Source organism: Ischnura elegans, chromosome 5 (genome assembly GCF_921293095.1).
Source record: "Ischnura elegans chromosome 5, ioIscEleg1.1, whole genome shotgun sequence".
In the NCBI taxonomy this organism is placed as follows: Eukaryota; Metazoa; Arthropoda; class Insecta; order Odonata; family Coenagrionidae; genus Ischnura; species Ischnura elegans.
The window spans coordinates 99,498,307-99,518,465 of record NC_060250.1 but is presented as its reverse complement, the minus strand read 5'-3'; the positions used below and the strand labels follow the sequence as shown (position 1 = coordinate 99,518,465).

Here is a 20,159-nt window from a genome sequence, read left to right as displayed (position 1 = left end):
GGGTAATAGGGAGTTGTAGCCGAGTGTAGTGGTTGAGAGAGTGGGCGCCTTCTCACTCCTTGCATCGTGGAGTGAGAAAACCATTTGAACGGCTTAAGAGTAATGGATGGGAAAAGGAGAGGGTAGTGGAATATGGAGCGAGCTAAATCGAACCGCAATGTAAGCCACAAGTTAGAAGAAAAACCGTGCTACTTCACTTTATTACTCGCTTTTTCTTGTTTCATCTGTTAATTTCATCGATGGAATCTTGTAATTGACTTATAACCCACTTGACAATGCCGGATCGGGTTGAAATCTTGCCAACTTGTTTGCTTCTGATTAAAATAGACTATCCAATATTCAGACAATCGAAATTTTGTTCCATTATGCTCTAATCAAGAAACTAAATTTCCATACGGAAAATATATTTATAATTTTTCTTAATAGATGGCATTGGTTAAAAAAAATTCTTGTATTTTTATTCTATTTATATTAAAAAACGTTGAATTCATTGCATAATATTAAAAAAATTAATCTTGCTGCTTTTGTACCACACTGACAATAATCCTTTGAGCATGAACACTCATATCGCAAGTTTAATTGCACTCAGATATTCCACCAGAAGGTTGGTTGGGATATGTAATGTTATAAACCATCCCAAAATCCGAAGGCGTGTGAATGATACACATTCTGATCAGGGGGCTTTATCAAATTTCAAGGAATTATATGGGAGTGTTCGAAGAATTCACGGCAGGATTGTAACCGGGACTCTGCCATCAGTAGCCAAGCTCTCCACCCAATAGGCTGTCATGCTCTCCAAAACAAGATGTGAAATAATTTTATATCTATTTACATCGGTTATATGATGTAATGATTATCCCTCTGGACTCTGAACACAATGTTTGCTAATATAATAACTTACTATAATGCACAATACTGAACATCCTGTATTCTTTAAGAACAAAGTTTCATTTGTTTCATTCGGGGTTGTATTGGTTCATTTTGGATCATTCTTCAGTAACTTTGAAAATATGAATGAAACCCGAATGGGGGTGGATAATCACCCTTGTTATCGCGGAGTTGTCGAGGGACAGCCTAGGGAGACTTGTGGGGGACTGCCTAGGGAGAAGTAACCGAACGTATTGGTGGAGGGAGAGAGGGTATCCTCCCACTTCTTCGTGCGTCGTGGGGGTGAGCAAACCGTTTGAAGGGTTCGAGAACGATGGATGGGAATAGGAGGCGGTGAGGGTGGTGGAATAAGGAGCAGGGGGATAGGACTTTTGGGGTAGGGATGGTGAGGAGAGTCCCTGTTACACCCCCATCCCCACACGCCCCGTGACTGGGGGGCGCGCCCGAAGGGGTGGCGGCGGCCTATAAGAACAGCGCCTTGCCCCCTTCCGTCGGACCCTCAGGATCGTATCTCTCCCGCTCTCCACCCTGTCCCACCCAGTAGTTCCTCCACTTCTTAAACATCCCTACCACTGACGAAGTCGTCACACTCGTTTCCTTCTCCCTCTATCTCTCTCCGGATCATCTGCTGAGTCTTCGCTCTCGCCTGGAGCGAGTCGTCTACAACGCCTCCTTTGGTGGTCCACGCGGATACTCAACAGGTGAGGCCGATATCGCTTCTATGTTTAGCGGTCTGCCATCTCTTCCTCAAGGCTGCTATCTCGTGTCGCAAGCATTTCCTCTTGCTGTTAAACTCTTACGGCTCTAAATTCCTCTCTTTTCTCGAACATTCCCTCTCGTTATTTATTTTAAACGTTAGTTTTTCAATAGCCATTTTCATATGTAACCTGAGGTTTCAGGCGAGATGGGAGTGGAAACGGAACATAAAAAAGAAGCAGGAGAAATATCCACAATTTTATATTTATTTTACGACCGGTTTCGGGCCGTATAATAAATATAAAATTGTTGCAATTGCTCCTGCTTCATTGTTATAGCCATTTTCGTGTTGATATTCCATATTAGCCATTCTGAGTTACTTTGCGGAGGTGCTGTAAAAATTGCAGATTTCGGAAAAAAAATATTCTTAACCGCTTTCTTATGGCTGTTTCCAATGGCGATTTCTCACATATCAATTTCACATAGCAATTTTTGCGTTAAGAGGAAGAATTTGAGGTTTTCCCAGTGTGTGCTACTCAAATTTATTTCTCGGGCTCGCTTTTTTTTCGTGAAAATGGCGATGTGTTTTCGTGATTTAAGGAATTTTTTGAGGATTTCCCGTTGGGTGCTATGCAAATTTATTTTTCGGCTCCGAGAAATTATTTTGGATATCTTCATACGGGTCAAAAGAGTGGGCGGTTAGCACTTTAAGAACTTAGAATCATTTGTTCCACTTAGGATCGTATTGGTTCATTTTGGACCATTCTACACTATCTAATTTATGTTTCAGCACCTTATCTATCCTCCTCTCTCCCTTCATATCTAATAATAATTTTTCACGGGCCATTACTGTCCGTACCATGTTGATGCTTTCTTAAATGCGGTATTGTTGTAAAAAACGGCAACATGAAAAGCGGAAGTTTCGGGAAAAAATGTTCTTATAGATTATTATAAACAAATTTTACCCATAGATACTGAGAATTGTTTTCGGCATTATGTTTTTAAGCCGCGAGAGCAATATTGTTCAACTCCTAGTTATCCCTCTTTTTATTCATTACTCAGAGGTTATCACCACTTCCTCCAAATTCCTCTTGTTTCTCGAACATTTCCTCTCGTTATTTACTTTAAATGTAACTTTTCAATAGCTATTTTCGTGTTGATACTGATTTACTTTGAGGAGGTGCTGTAAAAACTGCATTATTTAATGTTGCAGATTTTGGAAACAAATTTCTTCAGAGAGTACTAGAAACTAAACTACAGATGATAAGATCTATGAGGCTATTTACATGACCGCTTTCGTGTAGGTATACTTAATAGAGATTTTTCACTTATCAATAGCAAAGTATTTTAGTGTAAAGAGGAAGGTTTTGAGGTTTTACCATTGGATGCTGCTCAAATTTATTTCTCAGGTTCGCTTTTTCACGAGACAATAGCGAAGTACTTTGTGTTTTAAGAAAGTATTTGAGTGTTTTAATATAATTTCTCGGTTCCGATATAGGGGTCAATGGACATGGTTCGGCAGCAAATCTATTCTTCTCCGATGCCTTATCTGATAGCAGTTTTTAATGAGCTATTACCGTGTTGATTCTATCTTTAGTGCGGTGTTGGTGACATGAAAAGTGAGAGTTTCAGAAAATATGTTCTTGCAGACTATTATAAAAAAGTTAGTAATAAATACTGAGACTTATTTTCGTGTATTTTGGTTTTCAATCCGCGAGAGAAATATTGTAACGTCCACTCTCTATTGCTTAAGTGTCCCTTCTCTTACTCCAAATTCCTCTTTTTTCTCGAATATTCCCTGTCGCTCCTCATTTCAAATAGAACTTTTTGAAGAGCCATTTTCGAGTTGATTCTGACCTGCATAGTTGCTGTAAAAATTGTATAGTTTTTTGTTGCAGATTTCGGAAACAAATTTTCTCGTGGGCTATTAAAAAATTAACTACGGATTTATAGGCCTATGAGAACATTTTATTAACCTCTTTCGTGCGTATTTATCTGGATAAAATTTCCCCTTGATGTTTCCTCAGGCACACCGGACAGCAAAAGAGGTTGATACAACAGTACACACATTTAAGTGTTTCGTATGAAGTGGCCTGAAAAACACTTCTTTTTGAGGTCGTAACATCCTCGTTTTTTATTCAATATTTTCATTTTTTCTTTCCCCTGAAGCGATCTTTTTTTGCGATTTCAGGAGTTACTTTCGTGTCCACATTTTTAATGCGAGACCAATTTTTGATTGCGGTTTTTATGTCGAGTTAATATGAGATATTTTGTTCGGGTATTTTGTATGACCACGAAAGAAATTCTTGAAAAATTCGTAGCACACAAAATGTGCAATTGGGATGAATATATTTCCGCAGCCACTGCCATCCCAACTGTTACATTCCCTAAAATATTTTCAGTAATCACCTAATGCCGCGAAATGTACGCTCGCGAAAGCTTGCTCATTGTCCATATCGTATCTATAATTTTTCTCATATTTGCTTTATTTATCATACAACCCAATTTAAAGGCCTCAGTTATATTTTTGGTGTTAAATAAATAAATATCTATTTGCTGTGTCTAAAAATTCTAAATCTATTATCTAAAAATCACTAAATTAAAAATCAGGACAATGATTTTTAATTAAGTGATTTTTAGATACCCTCAATGCCAAGAAGATTTTTATCGAGTTCTGAATGGAGTATAAATTAGGTAATAGTGTATTCCAAACGGTAAAAATGCTAGTACTTATTTGCGATTTTTTCATGCATTCTATCCGGAACTGTGGAAATCATTCTGCAAAGGTTTATCGTAGAAGCCTTTCCAAGGGAGAATAAAATTAGAAATTTGCCTATAAAGTAGTCTTTATTTTATACCTTTTGTATTTCATCTAGTTCAATTGTTTTACGTTAATTTTTTTAGGAAAAAATGTTTTTGATATTACTTACAGGCATTGTAAAAAGTGAAATTTTAACAATAATTAGCCTTAAAGAGGTAATCTTTAACATGAAAACCCATTGTAATTACAGTATACTGATTATCAAGTTAGTAATTTAATTTCCTTTCAGTTGTTGGTTGACATGAATTACTAATCCACTTAGTATGTTATCGTTGAGCACTGTGCCTTACTGAGTCATCTTATCGTAAATGAAAGACGAAGAATCGCTGTGATTAATATCAGAATTTCACGTTCACTAATATAAATTTTTAATTAGCGCAGATGGATTGGAATCGTGATTGCTTGCATTCTTGGAGTTAATCGTAAATAGTTCGTAGAAAGTTGAAAATTAACGATTTACATTGTTCACGGCACTTGAAATTGTTTTTTCTTTATTCTACATTCCATTTTTCCTCCCTTTAGATCGTACTAATTCAGAACTTTCTTTTTCTGATATCAATTGATATAATTCTTTGATTCCTTTTTATACTCATACGGGATAATTATTATTGTTACTTTCATTTTTACTGTAAAAATAGAAATTCATTAATCACGTTTATCAGGAAAATTACAAGAATTTCGGTAAGTTATATTCGTTATCTGCAAATTAAATAAGAAAGCCCTCGCATTATTAATATTTTAACACAAAATCAAGACATTAAAGAATATTCAAAGAGTAATTTTGTTTTTTTCAGCTACCTCTTTTCCTTAAAATTTATATTTTTTAGGAAAATGGAGGTTGCAGTTAGTATTTCTCATCTACTTTTGCTGACTTTCCATTGTTTTCCTGTCTTGGCAACGTCTCAAGAAATGTGACCAGCTACGCATAAAATGCTAGTTCCACTTTGTAGCTGTGTATCAAAACTCACAAGTATCTTCATTAAGCTTATTTTATTCACTTGTATCATGATTAATAATATCCACTCTGAATTCCGACATTCGATACCATTCTAATTTATTTTCGTCGGTTCTTCAATTATTATCCAGCAAAAATGTGTATTGTTTGTGCATTGTTCATTACAGTAAAAACTCATCCCATACACGTTTGTTATGGAAAATTTATGAATTGCATGTAGACCCATAAAACAATGAGGTACCGTGTTCATTTTATTTATATCATTCAAGCCCAGTTAAATTAAGCTTGTTTTCCATTTGGTCGGTAATTGTACCTGTCCTCGACGTCTTCCCTTCTTTATAATTTCACAATCTATGTTATTTCTTACTAATTCTCTCTACTTTGCGGATTTATTTGCTGGATTATTCTTTTGATAATGTTTTTACAATACATTAGGCTCAGGATTTGTGTGTGATTTTGCTCCAACAGACTCTCTCGGTTACACTTACCGGACTTTTGGAGAATATGTGTTATTGGTAGTCATATGCCAACATAATATTTCCTTTGATATTCTTCTCCAAACTTGCTTTGTGCTTTCACCTTCTTTAACTTACCCTCATGAGGTTATATACACCAGGGATGAAATTCGCCGTGAAAAAATCATTTATCGAAATTCGAACCCGGATCACACGATTACCGGAATTTTTCATATCTACTGGATGTGATATCTTCTTAATAATATAATATTACCTATGAAATTATTTGAATCAGTTGATATCAGATTTCGGAAGATTTTTTTGCCACGTTCAAAAGTGAAGTAGAGGAATGGCGTAGTAGTGGTCGAATAATTTAATCTGGACTACGATGCATAATTTTTTTTCTTGTGTCATAATTTGATTTCTCTGATATCACTCTGGAAAGACATGAGTAGCGATTGCTACGCTGAATAATACTCTTATAAGGTTGCTGTAGACGAGCGTTTATTGCCACTTCAAAATAGAGTCTGCTCTGGTAGCCGAGATGGCTTGCTTATATATTGGCAGCGAACTCTCTCGAACGATGCGCCGGAACTTCCGCGAACATTATGGAATACATCTGGAAAGAAACAGAAAAATTCCAGCCGGCACTGAGAATCGAACGCGAGCCATCCTATTGAAAAATTCGAACACCTATCCACGGGTCCAAATCCATGTCGTGGCGGTTTATGCGTCACACATGTATTAATGTCGAAATGCAAGATAAAATTTAATGGAACGATCGAATTGAATTTAACCCTTAACGGTTTATAATTATGCAACCATTATATTGCACACAATAATATTTAGGTTAATATCAAGGCGTAGATTCCAAAAACATTTATATGAAAGCGATACCTCTAATAGTTTCTGAGAAACAGTCTGGGACGTTAAATAATACCAATTCCCGCTCCCTCATGGTCCATAGGGACATATGTGTCCCATGACATAAAACACTAATGTTATGAAAATTAAAGTAAAAATGTGGAGTTTTCCGTACCATCTCTACAGGCTAGGTACACGTAAAGGATAAACGTAAAGTCCTGTTATCATTGACCCTCTCATTGATTTGTGTTTAAATATCAAATTTCCACTTCGTAAACAGTATTTCAAGTGAAAGTTCTTAACAATGTGGAAACTACAATATCTAAATTGTATCACAAAAAAGAATTTAAAAATAGAGGCCAATAGCCTACTATGCAATAGAACCAATTCTTAGAATCATACAACTTCTCATTTAATTTTTAGAGAATTTCAAAATTTTGGGACATATATGTCCCTTAAAAGACCAAGGCTCGATATTGGTCAAGTGAAGATTGGTAGAAGAAAATGAAATAAGGATCTTTGTTTTTATATTAAGAAGCTGCGAGGTCTGGTTGGTGTGCGAGCTGGATGACACGTTAAAAAGTCGGAACCACACCTACTGTGAAGATTTCTTCTGCATTCAATATCCTACTCTAACATTTTTTTTACTTCTTATCGGAGTTTTTACTCCCATTGAAAACATGGGAAAATCTAAACCGCACCCGATTCGAAAATTTAAAATTACTACAGAATTTTCAATTTTTTTTTTAATTTGAAAATTTATTGTAATTCAATCCATTAATTACCTTTGTAATACAATTCCATTATAAAACATCTATTTTGTATATTTGATTTACAAATATATTTTTTGTCTATTGTATACCTACTTTATTTGTTTCCGTAAACCCGCTGATATAGTCATATTAATAGTCATATCATTTTTAAAATTGTTTTGATATTGTAATGCTATCCATCATTTACTTTTATAATGCAGTGTTTAAAAAAAATCTATTTTAGCTTCCGTGAGACCAGTGATATTCCATCGGATACGAAAATATTTGCATAAAATCCTGTTTTTGCCGAATTGAAAATTCTCGCAAACGGCTGTATTTATTTGAAAAGGGCTTTTAGACTTTCATTTGTCAAGAAGTGGCGATTTGCCGGTCATTCTTTGATACCGGATAAATATTTTCCGGGCGAAGAACGTGTTGACTCATTTCTGCGGGAAAACTTAAAGATATAATATGTTTGTCCGGAAAAATGAGTCACCGCGGAAGCATCCGTACCATTATATGATGCCGTAATGGAAATTACCTTATTTCCGAGTACTAATCCTCCTATTTAATTCTTTCAGTGTACCTCAGAACTGCAGTGATTTGGGGAATCCACCGGAATGAGCGGCAAGGGGCTTATTGGTCTGTGGCTGTATCGCATGGGCGAGGAGTGGACGCTTAACGAAGGAATGACCACGCCCACCGTGACTTCCCATGGCAGAGCCCCGACGCTCTCCCAAATCGGACATGCCGTGAGTTCGACACCACCTTCCGACCTTAAAAAGGATTCACTACCATAATTGGATGTCTAAATGTGCTCTCATATCGATGTCAGTATTGTCATGTGGAAGGACGCATCAATCACTTTTTTGTCGTTACTTATCTCAAATGTGACCTATCATCTTTAAAGTTACATTTATAAACATAAATTACAACATCTTAATAACTGTTTACACGGTACACTAACACGTACGGGTTGATTTCTAAATGTATGAATGCGAGAATGAATGCCAAAATGCACCGTTTAACCACCCAACTTGTGCGAATGCATGCACAGAAAATAGAATCTGTTCTAATTTGATACATTAATTCGTACATGTTCCGTTCCGGTCCACAAAAGTCATTCATGTAAATAGATATTAACTCGTGTTAATGTATCGTGTGTAAACAGGCCTTTAGAACATATATTAGACCCTTGTCAACGCATGACTGTAATTCAAAATTCACCACATAATTTTCCAAGATGTTAATATCAACTTTAAAGTTCCAGTTATAAATGTAAATTTTAGCATCTTATAACCTAAATTAGACCCTTGCCAATGCATGACTGTAATTCAAAATTCACCACATAATCTTCCAAGATGTTAACTTTCTAATTTGGAGATACAAGTAAATTTCGGCAAGGTTCTTCTCTATTTACCGTGAAAATATCTAGTGAGAGCTTAGTTTTAAAAACGTAATTCGTTACTTGAAAAACAAAATGCCACGTCCAGAATTAGCCCGAGTGAAAATTATTTCGATCATTGTTGCAGCATATTTTACAAATAGAAGTGCAGAAGATATAGAAATGCATTCAAGAGCAGACATTCGATTTACGAGATTGAAGTAAAAAATTTCTCTCAATGAAGTAGGAAGACGTGAGAAAAGAGAAGAAAGGGAAAATCGTTGGCATGGCTTATAATACTTTGGCATTACCATATTGATTATTTTGATTTGCAGGTTTTACTCCTCGTGAACTTACCTTAAGCACGCACCGCACTTAGGATCAGAAATCCTTTACCGGCTATTTTATCCCATATACCGAAATCTTCAAATCCCATGTAAATTAGGTACTCATTCCCTGATTATATTTTGGTGCCATTATTCTCATTTATTTCAGTTATTGAGAAATATCTCAGTTTATTTTGAGAGGGTCTCTGCTAAAAGGGATAAATTTACGTATAGTTTTTTTCATTAGTCAAAGACTGTATTTCCATTACCAACAATGGCTGAAATTCTGTTGCTATCGCGAAATCTGTGCTAATAAGGAAATTCTCAATATAAGTACTTACATGAGCGACCTGGGAAGTTCTATTTTTTCTTAATATTCTCCCCGAAGTAATATATTTATTGATTTCATTATTAGTATCATATGACGAAAGTCTCATCATTTAAAGAGAAAAAGGATGGTAACTTGTGCCACCCGGGATAATAAATCAAAAATTCTCACGAGATCAAAATATCTCGGAGAGTTTAAAGAATCTTGTGAGAAGAAGCATTTTAGTTTATAATTCAATGAAATTCTTGATAACTTACTTGCAGGTTTTATACTTTTTATCCTAGCGTTCATGAATTATTAGGTGAGATTTTCATATGGAGTTCAGAATAAGATGTCACAATAGTGAAGTATTTCGTGGCATTCTATCTCAGTTTTCTACTTTTTTGACCATATTTTGAACTTCAAGTTGTATCATTTGGATTCCTTATGCTTCGATTTGCATAATCGTTCCAATCGTCATTGTTATGTTTGCGATCTTTTGGCAGGTAACCTGTTTCGCCGCAATGTAGGATGATAAATACGCTTACTGCTATGACAGATGAAGACGCTCTTATCATTTGGATTCTTCATTCAAATTCACTTGAATGACCCTTTACCGCTCTATATTGGGAGTTTTTTTGCTGGAAAATTCTTTATTCTAATCCTTCTATCTGTGTGGAAAGGGAGTTGTAGAAAGGGATAAATATCTGGTCAGGGTCTGGCGTGCAAGGACCGAATTTATTTATTTTATTCCCAAACCACCGAATACAGCTCTCATAGGCCATTTTATATCCGGGTATTCAACGAAGTTAACCATTTAACGTACACGAACAACCATACCCTGGATAGAGGAAACTTACCCAGGTGGGACTCGAACCCGCGACCACTTGTTCGGCAAGCAAGGATTTACCCCACCGCCACCGAGGCCGACATTGACCATAAAATAATGAAGCTCGACACAGGTCTGTGCTTTTTACTTCCGATTTTTTTGTGGTATGCCGGTACTATTCGGGCGGGGAAGGCCAGATAAAAACCAATGGTAGAGCTGTGGTTTCCCCGAGTTCTATTCATATGAAATGTATTGTAAGTGGCGGCATGTGGATTCTTATTCTCTCATCAGCTGCATATTGTGCCTATTCGCGGTTTTCACTTGAGATTTTTCCGTTGCATGTTTGCAGCGTGGAAAGAGTGGGGAAACTAGTACTATTATTTATAAATAACCCTCGCTTTTCCAGCCAAGCATAAATTTTTGCGTATAACGTTCCGGTTGAATCCTCTTCCGTTGTCCTAACACTTCCGTGTCCGTTGTTTTACACCGGGCACGGAATTGCGCAGGTTGGAACTGCATTAATTTCTAAAATGGCGAGGAATCGCGCGAATGCATGAACGAAATTAGAACAGGGGCTATTTTTCCATCTCACGTCCACGCATTTTCGCATGTGTTGTATTAATTCACCGCTTTAAGGCCGTTTTACACGGGGCACGGAATTGCGCAGGTTGGAACTGCATTAATTTCTAAAATGGCGTGGAATTTCGCGAATGCATGAACGAAATTAGAACAGGGACGATTTTGCTGTCTCGCATCCACGCATTCTCGCATATGTTCCAGCAATTCACCGCTTTACACGACGCAATTTTGATTGAGCCTTCGCACGTACGTCAAATTGCGCAATTCCGTGTACCGTGTAAAACGGCCTTTACGCGATGCAATTTTGACTGTGCCTTCGTACACACTTCAGATTGTGCAAGTACGTGCCCCGTGTAAAACGGCCTTTAGAGCAGGTAATCAGAGGTGCGAGAAGTAAGGGAAGGCACGATGAGACGAAGGCGAATAAGAGAGAAATCAGGATGATTTAGTGATGAATCGCGGGTGAGAAGGGAATTTCGATGGTGGGATACTTTTTGGGGAAACACGGTGCGTTTTGAGGGTTTGCTGATTATTGTGTGTGTGGAACGCTTTCGGTGAATGCTGGTCCATAGTAAGAAAGGGTGAACGAGGATTGTTACAATCAGAGTGATTCAAATTTCATATTGAAGGACTATAAAATATTATCACTTACTGAAAAATTTGCATAATACTAGTGGAATAAATTAAAAGTACGCACAAAAGTAGCAAAGACTCACATGGGCGTACCAAGGATCAAAACTAGGGAGGGGAGGCAAGCCGTGGTCGTTCAAGTTGTAACATTTCAGCACAGAAAAGGTTAATGATATCAAAATATTTAAGAAAATTATTACTGCGCTTTATTAGTTAATAAAATTAATTTCTTGTTAGTATAATGATTTTTATTTTTGTTCCATTTCTTATGATAATATTTATTTTTTCTTCAAAAGAAAATTTGCTAAAAACCTATATTTTTAACTAAATTTATTTTCGAAATTCACTAACTCTTGCTTTACTTTGTGGTATTCCATTACAAGGGAAAGATAAGGATTATAATTTTTATTATATATATTCCATTATATCCAGGAAAACTTCAATTTATTTTCGCCTCTTAGGGGGACGAGCTGCCCCCGCCTGCCCACGAAGACTCATTTGTAAATAACATAAAGTAATAGTTAGCACGTATGATGAAAAAAAATTACTAGAAATAATTATTAAGGTCATCAGGGTTGAAAAGCAATTTATCTTTATCTTCATCGATGAAGTACCGTGCTAGCCACTACCAGGGTTGGTGGCACGGGTTGATTTCACACCAGACATGCAGCACTTATCATTATCTTAGTTAGAAATGGCTCGCTTGCCGAACGCAGGCCAACTATACAGGGCAACGACACACGGTCAGACCAGAAACCAGGAGAGTACCAAGGACACGGACATGCTACCACGCAACTAAAGCTACTAGTTAGTTATAGAAAAGTAGCTCCCTAAATATTCATCATAAGGACCTTCCTTGATTTCGCCAAAAAACACTTGCTACAATAATTGATTATATAATAATGCAATAAATTTTGAATATTTTCCTATTCAAAATTGTTCATCCTTAGAAATGAAATTTATAGAATCGAATGGGATTTGGGGGGGCATACACGTTTCATAATGGCTTTTGCAAACATATTACTGACTTCTTTATATTCCCCACGGGTATTTCACTTGGTCATAGTCTCCTTATTGGTCGCAGTTTTGTTGGAACAATCTTTAACATCCAACAGAAATGTAGGCCAATAGAGTTTGTAAAACCCTTGAGGAATTTACGCAAACTATTCATCCAGAAAGCCAAAAACTCCATCACGTATTACCGACCCTGCTCTTCATTAAAATTTATCTGATTGACGAGTATTTTCTATTGAAAGGGATTGTTCCATCCTTGAAATAAACAATGGATATCCATCCTCAGTGAAGCAAAATTTATGTTTTCCCTAGTTGGAGGAACAATGGCCGCAGAGAATAGTTATAAGCACTGACAAAATTCAGCCCAAATAATTTTCCTAAAGTCACACGTAAGAAATTTTTTGCTCCTTTATTGCTGATAACTCTAGGTATGAAGTGTGCTAAAGAAATGAAATGCTTTTGTAGCTGGTGCTATGGTTTGAATAAAACTGAAAGATAGGCATCTGCAATAGCTCAAGCAGAGATATTGGGTGAGGTATTCGTGTAGCATGTATCATTTGGAAGGATCATCTGGTGGTATGAGATTGAAAATTTATCGCGCCGTAGTCTGCCTGGGATGTTAAAGATACATGCATGGGTATTGAAGAGGAACGTGAGAAGGAGCTCAAATGGGAAGAAAGCAGGATGAGATTGAGTTACGTTCGTTAGAATCTTTGTTTTCGTTTCGTGTTTTAAAGGATGTATCCAGTTACGTTTAACGTATAATAAAATCAATAGTCGAGATTATGATTTCCTTCGTAATGAGGTCGAATATTATGTTCTGCAATTAATTACTTGGTTAATTCTGAGTACATTTGGTTTAATATTAAGTTTTTAGTTATAATCTTGGTTTTAACGTTGTAGATAAGATTGAAATAACTTTTTCAAAAATCAGCTTCTTCATTGAAAACTCAACGTTTAAAATTTCTTCACCGCTCATCAGCATAAATTTGAAACTTGAAAGAAAGGGTGAATATCAACAGGAACAAAAATGTTGGCTAGAAGAAATAATATAGAGTATTTTTAAGCTAAATCGCGTGGAATTGTAACATATATCAGTAAGATAAAAATTAACGGTAAGTTTCCACGAATATTTTCATTCCACGATCGGTTTCAATGCATTTTTATCACTTCAGAAATAGTGTTTTTTAAAGCAGTGGATGCCGAAGTGCGCAGCGGGTATTTTTTTTAATTCCTGCTCAAGTTGCTGGGTTAAGTTTATTTACATAGGATGTCCTCCTGAATATTTACGTTTTCCTGCATTTTCATCCAGATATTTACCAAGAGAGGCCTTATTTCATCATTCAATTTTCCTGAGCAATGCTGTGAGCACGCTGTATGCTCCGCGAACCAATTGAAAAACGAGATGTTTCTTCTCCGTAACTCGGATTTTCCTCTATTTTGAAGTCAAAATCGGGTGTCACCGTAGTGTTGAACGCTCCACGTTTTCAAACGAGTGGATGTGAGGTTAAGCCATTGCATCGTCTCTCATTGTTTCTCTAAAAATCTCACCTTCGAGGAAACAGGACGTGAGTTCACGATTCTCATCTATTTCGTTGTAATTTTTGTCTCGGAATGTCTCGCTCATTTTTCTAAACCTCTCCCGTACACTCGGAGCGCGACTCACATCATGAGATGAGTTCTATGCGCTTCCTCGCGCACTGCGGCATTTGCATTGTCAACTCTTGGTAACACCTCCCCCCCCCCCCCGTTTTCCGTTGCGATATTTCCCCCACCCGAATTCGTTGACGCCGCCAAGCCCGTTTGGTAGAATTCTCGTGGCTGAAATGACGCTTCCTGCAGTGGCGAGGTTCGAGGGCTTAAACCACCCCACCGAGAGGTACTAAAATACTATCGCACCTATTTAAAGACCGCCAATATCACTGTAAGATCCTGTATACCAATGTATACGTCAACATTTCAATATTTTAATTATGAGGATATCAATGTGATAAAATATCTGCTATGACATAATAAAGACTAAGATATTAGCATTGTATAATAATAAAGGAGGCTAGGGCAAACATTAAGATGGGAAAACAATAGCTTGAAGAGGTGAAAGAGTTTTCTTACCTGGGAAGCCTGATTACTAACGACGGACGGAGCAAGAAAGAAACAGTCAGTAGAGTAGCGCAGGTGAAGAGGGATTTCTGCAAAAAGAAATACCTTCTTGCAGCTAATAATACAAGAATGGAAGTAAGAAAACAATTCATCGGATGCTACGTATATATATCGAGCTGCTGTGTGGAGCATGTTTCTCTATGAAAGCGAGGCTTGGACGTCGACAGCAGCGGAGAAGTCAAAAGTGGAAGCATTCAAAATGTGGTGCTACCGAAGAATGATTAAGATAAAATGAATCGAGCGGGAAAGTAATGAGGAAGTGCTAAGAAGATGGACAGAAAAGAGAACTATTCTGTAAACCTTAAGGAGAAGATGGGACATTTTATTTGGCCACATTATGAGGCAATATTTGGCTTCATGAAAACAACCCTAGAAGGACAAGTGGAAGGGAAGAGGGGCAACAGACGATCCTGAATGAGTTACATAGGATAGGTTGTAAAGGATATGAAAGAGAAGAAATACGTCTCAATAAAAAGGCTAGAGGGTAGGAGAGAGGAATGGAGAGCTGCGTCAAACCAATATTAGGATTGTTGACTGATGATGATGACAATGTATATGTTTATATTTCAGTATTTTAATTATGAACTTATCATTGCGTTAAAATATCTGCTATGACAAAATTTTTTGACATTATTAACCATAATTCTTCGTTAAAACTTTCGCGGGTGCTCGTCATTATGATTAAAAACTTTTAGGCTATGTCGCCGCGTCAATCCTTTGGGTGGACCCAACGTTTCCCGACCGATGCTGGTCGCCTTTTCAAGGGATTATGGAGAGATGGGAATTTAAGATCTTTTATATAGGTGTCTGTGTCAGGAGGTGGAGGGAGGGGAGCCGGAGTTTGTGGGAGTGGGTTGCTGCTTGTTTCTTCTTATTACGGGTTGCCAAGTGGCCACCCAAAGCATTGACGCGGCGATATAGCCCAAAAGTTTTTAATCATAATTATTAACCATAGTGAAAGGTAGAATAAGTCAAAATTAAAAGTCAATCGTGACTTCCCATAAAGATTTTATGACTTGTCCGGCCAAGGTTGTGGTACGTAATCGTATTATCAGGGTAATGATCGTCTAATGATGGTGGTAATGTTAGCGTAGTTGTTAAAGTGCCCCCGGGGCCTGGTTTCAAAATTTATTGGTGTAGGAGATATTTTTCTGTCTGCCACTGGAGGACACTTCAAGTTCAGTACTCTGTGCGTCCATTAGGGCATTAAACCGTGGTCCTGTTGGCGCCTTACGTTGAGAGTTGGCTAATTGATTGGGTTTGAGGAATACAGGAGATGTCCTTGGGCTTGCCAAAAGCATGTAAATTAGGTTGGTGGTTTTCGGGGATATTTTTTGGGTTGTGCTGAACATTTTGGATAATTGAAATTAAAGCTTGTTTTTACACTTTTTTTTTAAACACTACCTTGGTTTCGTCGGTTTATGTCATTTTCTGGTCGTCGCCGCATGTAAATTCTCGCATTCAGGGTCAGGTGGCAGGGGCCGATTAAGCTCGTCGTTTTAGGGAAGACGCGTCCGGGCGGTTGATTATTTTTCGCAGCGCCATGGTGGTATTCAGTTGCTTTTTTGAGATCGTGTGAGGCAAGTTCCAATCAGCGTAGGAGAAAAATCCTTTGATAAATTTGGGTAGAGGATGGATCAATGTAATTGGTTACATCTTGAGCGAATAGTGATGATGATAAATTCAGGCTCATAAATATATCTGATTAGCGGTGGTGACATGGCGAAATTAGCCGTACCGGAACGCAGTTTCCTTAGCTTTCTTTAGAAGTGAAATATTACTCTGTGTTTTTATTATTAGAAGACACTATTTACATTTTATTGCAATTATTTTGTATTCGTTATGAAGGCATAAATTGGAAATTTTGAGGCAGCAAAATTGATGAAAGTGTTATTTGACTATTATGTATTTTATTAAATAGTACCGGAACGGCGTTACGGCTCGTTCCGGCACCATGACACCTCTGCTGATTAGATATCGTTGAAGGGCGGGTGGAATGAATGACAGAGGCCTCTGATGAAATATACCGATAATAATTCAGCCGTTGATGATGGGTGTAAATTAGAATAATTATGTAGGCGTTAAAATTATCCAACGGGGAAATTGAGTGCAGGGCCGCGTCAAAATTGTATTCGCATTGTTGACTTTTTTATGATGATTGCCAAGTAACCCTCCCCGTTAAGAAATTCATGAATCCATTGCTCATAAATATATATATATGGTTAGATGTCGATGCTAGCAAGAGATGGTAATATACGATTCAATGGAAACTACTCCTATGAGTGTGAACATGGCCCACTAAGCAAAATGAGGGTGTGGAAAAGGAGAGACCAGAGACCCATCGCTTGGAATTGAAAACGGCACGTGACGTAAAACCAACGACGTCACCGGCTAGTGACGAAATAAAAACACTCGCCATCTCCTCCAATCCCGCCTCGTTTTTATTCCATCCTAATGCCCCCACCACTTCCCTCTCGTTTCCTTCCCTTGCCTCTCTCTCTCTCGTCAGCGTCGGAATGGCTGCGTTTTAAGCAACTGAGTAACCTCGAATGCTTTCCGCCGAGGCTTTTTACTCGGATCGCTGTTCCCCAAACCCTCCCTCCTCTCGACTGAATAATTCATGCACCTCCCGCACTCTTGCTCTTTCTCCACACCCAACTGCACCCCGCTCACCTTTTTTCCATTTCCCCTCTACACCTCCGCACACCCCCTTCGTTTCTCCCGCACCACTAGTTGGGGTATGCGGAGTCGGCTAACCGGAGACCTTTTCTTTCGAATCGCAATCTTCCTTTCCCTCGCCCTTATGCCCTCCCCTTTACGCCATTTTCTCTCCTAAACCCCCACCTAACCCTCCCCACTACAGTTTCTTTGCACTCCGACGACAATGAAGCCGAGGTCAAACTGCGGATTCGCGAATTCAGAATTTCCCTCGCTATAATAACCGCAGGGTCGTTTTAGATTAGATTGACTGCCCAAATGATCCATTTTTCTCTATGTTCAATGAGATCCAACCTAGAAGAGCGAAGTTCATTTCCTCCGTACTCATTTGACGTCGGTGCGTTTTGCTACCGTCAACGAAATAGGTACGGATTATTGTTTTTTGCAAATAGCAATTTTTCTTATTTTAGTCCTTATGCCTCGCTCCCCTAAACCATTTCTCATCGGAAATTTCTCCTCTCCCTCGGTTTCTTTGCACTCCCATGGCAATGATGCCGAAATTAAAAGCACCTATATTACACGAGAGGATCCTCAAGTCGACCTCTAAAAGTGTTGTCGCCCACCGCGTATTAAATGGGTTTACAAAATTCGCCACTCGTGTCGCTGACGGACAAATGGATCCGAGTTTCACGGGGAAATAAGATACAATCATGGTTATTTACCGGAATTTACATACATGATGGTGTTATCTATCAAATTCATAACTTTTCAATGAGATTCCTTGCCATTACATTCGTTGCATTGCAAAACATTGGAAAAGTTCGATCGCATTGCAGTCATCACCATGCCGCGGACATCTTTGAAAACCGATTAAAATGCGACCGAAGTGGCAACAGAAATCAGCCTACTAAGGGATGGAATTCGGCCTCCTCTATGCAGTCTCCTTGGTTAAAACTATGGATTCGCGAATTCAAAATTTTCCTCGGTATAATAACCGCAGGATCTTTTTGAATTAGATTTACTGTCCAAATTATCCGTTTCTCTCTTTATTTGAGGGGATCCAACTTGTGGCAAATTTCATTTTCTCCGTTTAAATATGATATCAGTGCGTTTAGCTACCACAAATGACGTACGGATCAATTTTTCTTCTAAATCGCAATTTTTCTTTTCTTTTTTGCCTTATATCTCCCTACTTTTTATGTTATCTCCTCTCCAAACCCCCTACCGCACACCCCTAAAGTTTTTTTGCAGTCCGACGACAATGAAGCCGAGTTCAAACTGCGGATATGCGAATTCAAAATTTTCCTTCGGTATAATAACAGCAGGATCTTTTTGAATTAGATTGTCTATCCAAACGATGTATTTTCTCTATCCTCCTCAGTCCTGGCATACTTAATACATGTAATGCATCGAAGTTTGAATATTTTCAGCGTTTGACCGAGTAAAATGTCATTATTGCAACTAGTTCAGTGCGTCCTTGCAGATGATAGCATCATACAGATGCATGATTTACAGAAATTACTAATGCTGTTTGTTAAAACCTAATTAACCGTAAAAAATGAAATCCAGACCGAAAATAACGGTAGATATGTCTACCGTTGGACTGTGGAGGAGCTCCGACTTGACGTGAAATTCATTTTCTCCGTTAGCATTTGACGTCACCGCTAATGACATACGGATCAGTTTTTCTTGCAAATCGCAATTTTCCTACCCTTTCACCTTATGCCTCGCTCCCCTACGCTATTTCGCATGCAAAATTTTCGCTCTCCTTCGTTTTCTTTCTGCTTCAACGACCAAGACGCAGAGGAGAAACCGTGGAAGCGAGAATTCAGAATATCCCGCGGTATAATTACCGCAGGATCGTTTTGAATTAGATTGACAGCTCAAATGATCCATTTTTCTCTATATTTAAGAAACTTCAACCAGAGGCGAGGTTCATTTCCTTTACTTTCATTTGACGACGGTTCGTTTCACTTCTGCCAATTACACGTATCAGTATTTCTTTTAAATCGCAATTTTACATTCCTTTGCCCTTGTTCCTCACTCACTTACTCCATTATGCATCCAAAATCTCCACTCTCCTTCGGTTTCTTTGCACTGCGATGAATTTGAAGGCGAGGTCAAACTACGGATTCGCGAATTCAAAATTTGCCATTTCCTCCGTCTTCATTTGATGAAGCTGTGTTTCGAAACCACCAATGACATTCGGATAAGTTTTTCTTGCGAATAGCAAATTTACCGTTCCTTTGGCCTTATGGCTCGCACCTCTGAACCATTTTGCATCCAAAATTCCCGCTCTCCCTCGGTTTCTTTGCACTCCGACGATAATAAAAATGTCAAACTATGGATTCGCGAATTCAAAATATCCCTCTGTATAATAATCGTGGGATTCTCATAGATTATATTGACTACCCAAAAGATACATTTTTCTCTGTATTTAAGGAGCTCAGACTTGAATCGAAGTTCATTTTTTACGTTTTCATTGGACAAAGTTGCGCTTTGCTACTGCCAATGACACGCGGATCAGTATTTCTTGTAAATCGCAATTTTATATTTTTTTGACCTTATTCCTTGCTCTTACAAACCATTTTTCATCAAAAACTTCCTCTTCCCATCGGTTTCTTTTTACGCCAACGACAATGACGGAGTGGAGAAACTGCCTGTTTATAAGACTTACCTCGGTATTATAAAGGAAGGATCGTTTTAAATTAAAATTTATCGAGCTCTTATTCGGAATGAAGTTCATTTTCTCCGTGCTCATCGCGACAAAAGAAAAATGCTAATCAATTATGATCGGAAATTCCTCCATTTCCACCTTACTTCATCATCGTGAGATATTAA

At 38.0% G+C, this 20,159-nt stretch overlaps 1 protein-coding gene across 1 annotated transcript in view; it reads left to right on the top strand.

Moving 5' to 3' along the window:
- Positions 1-1,407: 1,407 nt before the first annotated feature.
- Positions 1,408-20,159, top strand: part of LOC124159321 (tryptophan 5-hydroxylase 1) — a 58,044-nt gene continuing 39,292 nt past the window's right edge. The window contains exons 1-2 of the mRNA XM_046535064.1: positions 1,408-1,589; positions 8,013-8,183. Of these exons, the coding sequence (XP_046391020.1) occupies positions 8,052-8,183 (132 nt within the window). The 5' untranslated portion in view covers positions 1,408-1,589; positions 8,013-8,051. The remainder of the gene's footprint in view (positions 1,590-8,012; positions 8,184-20,159) is intronic.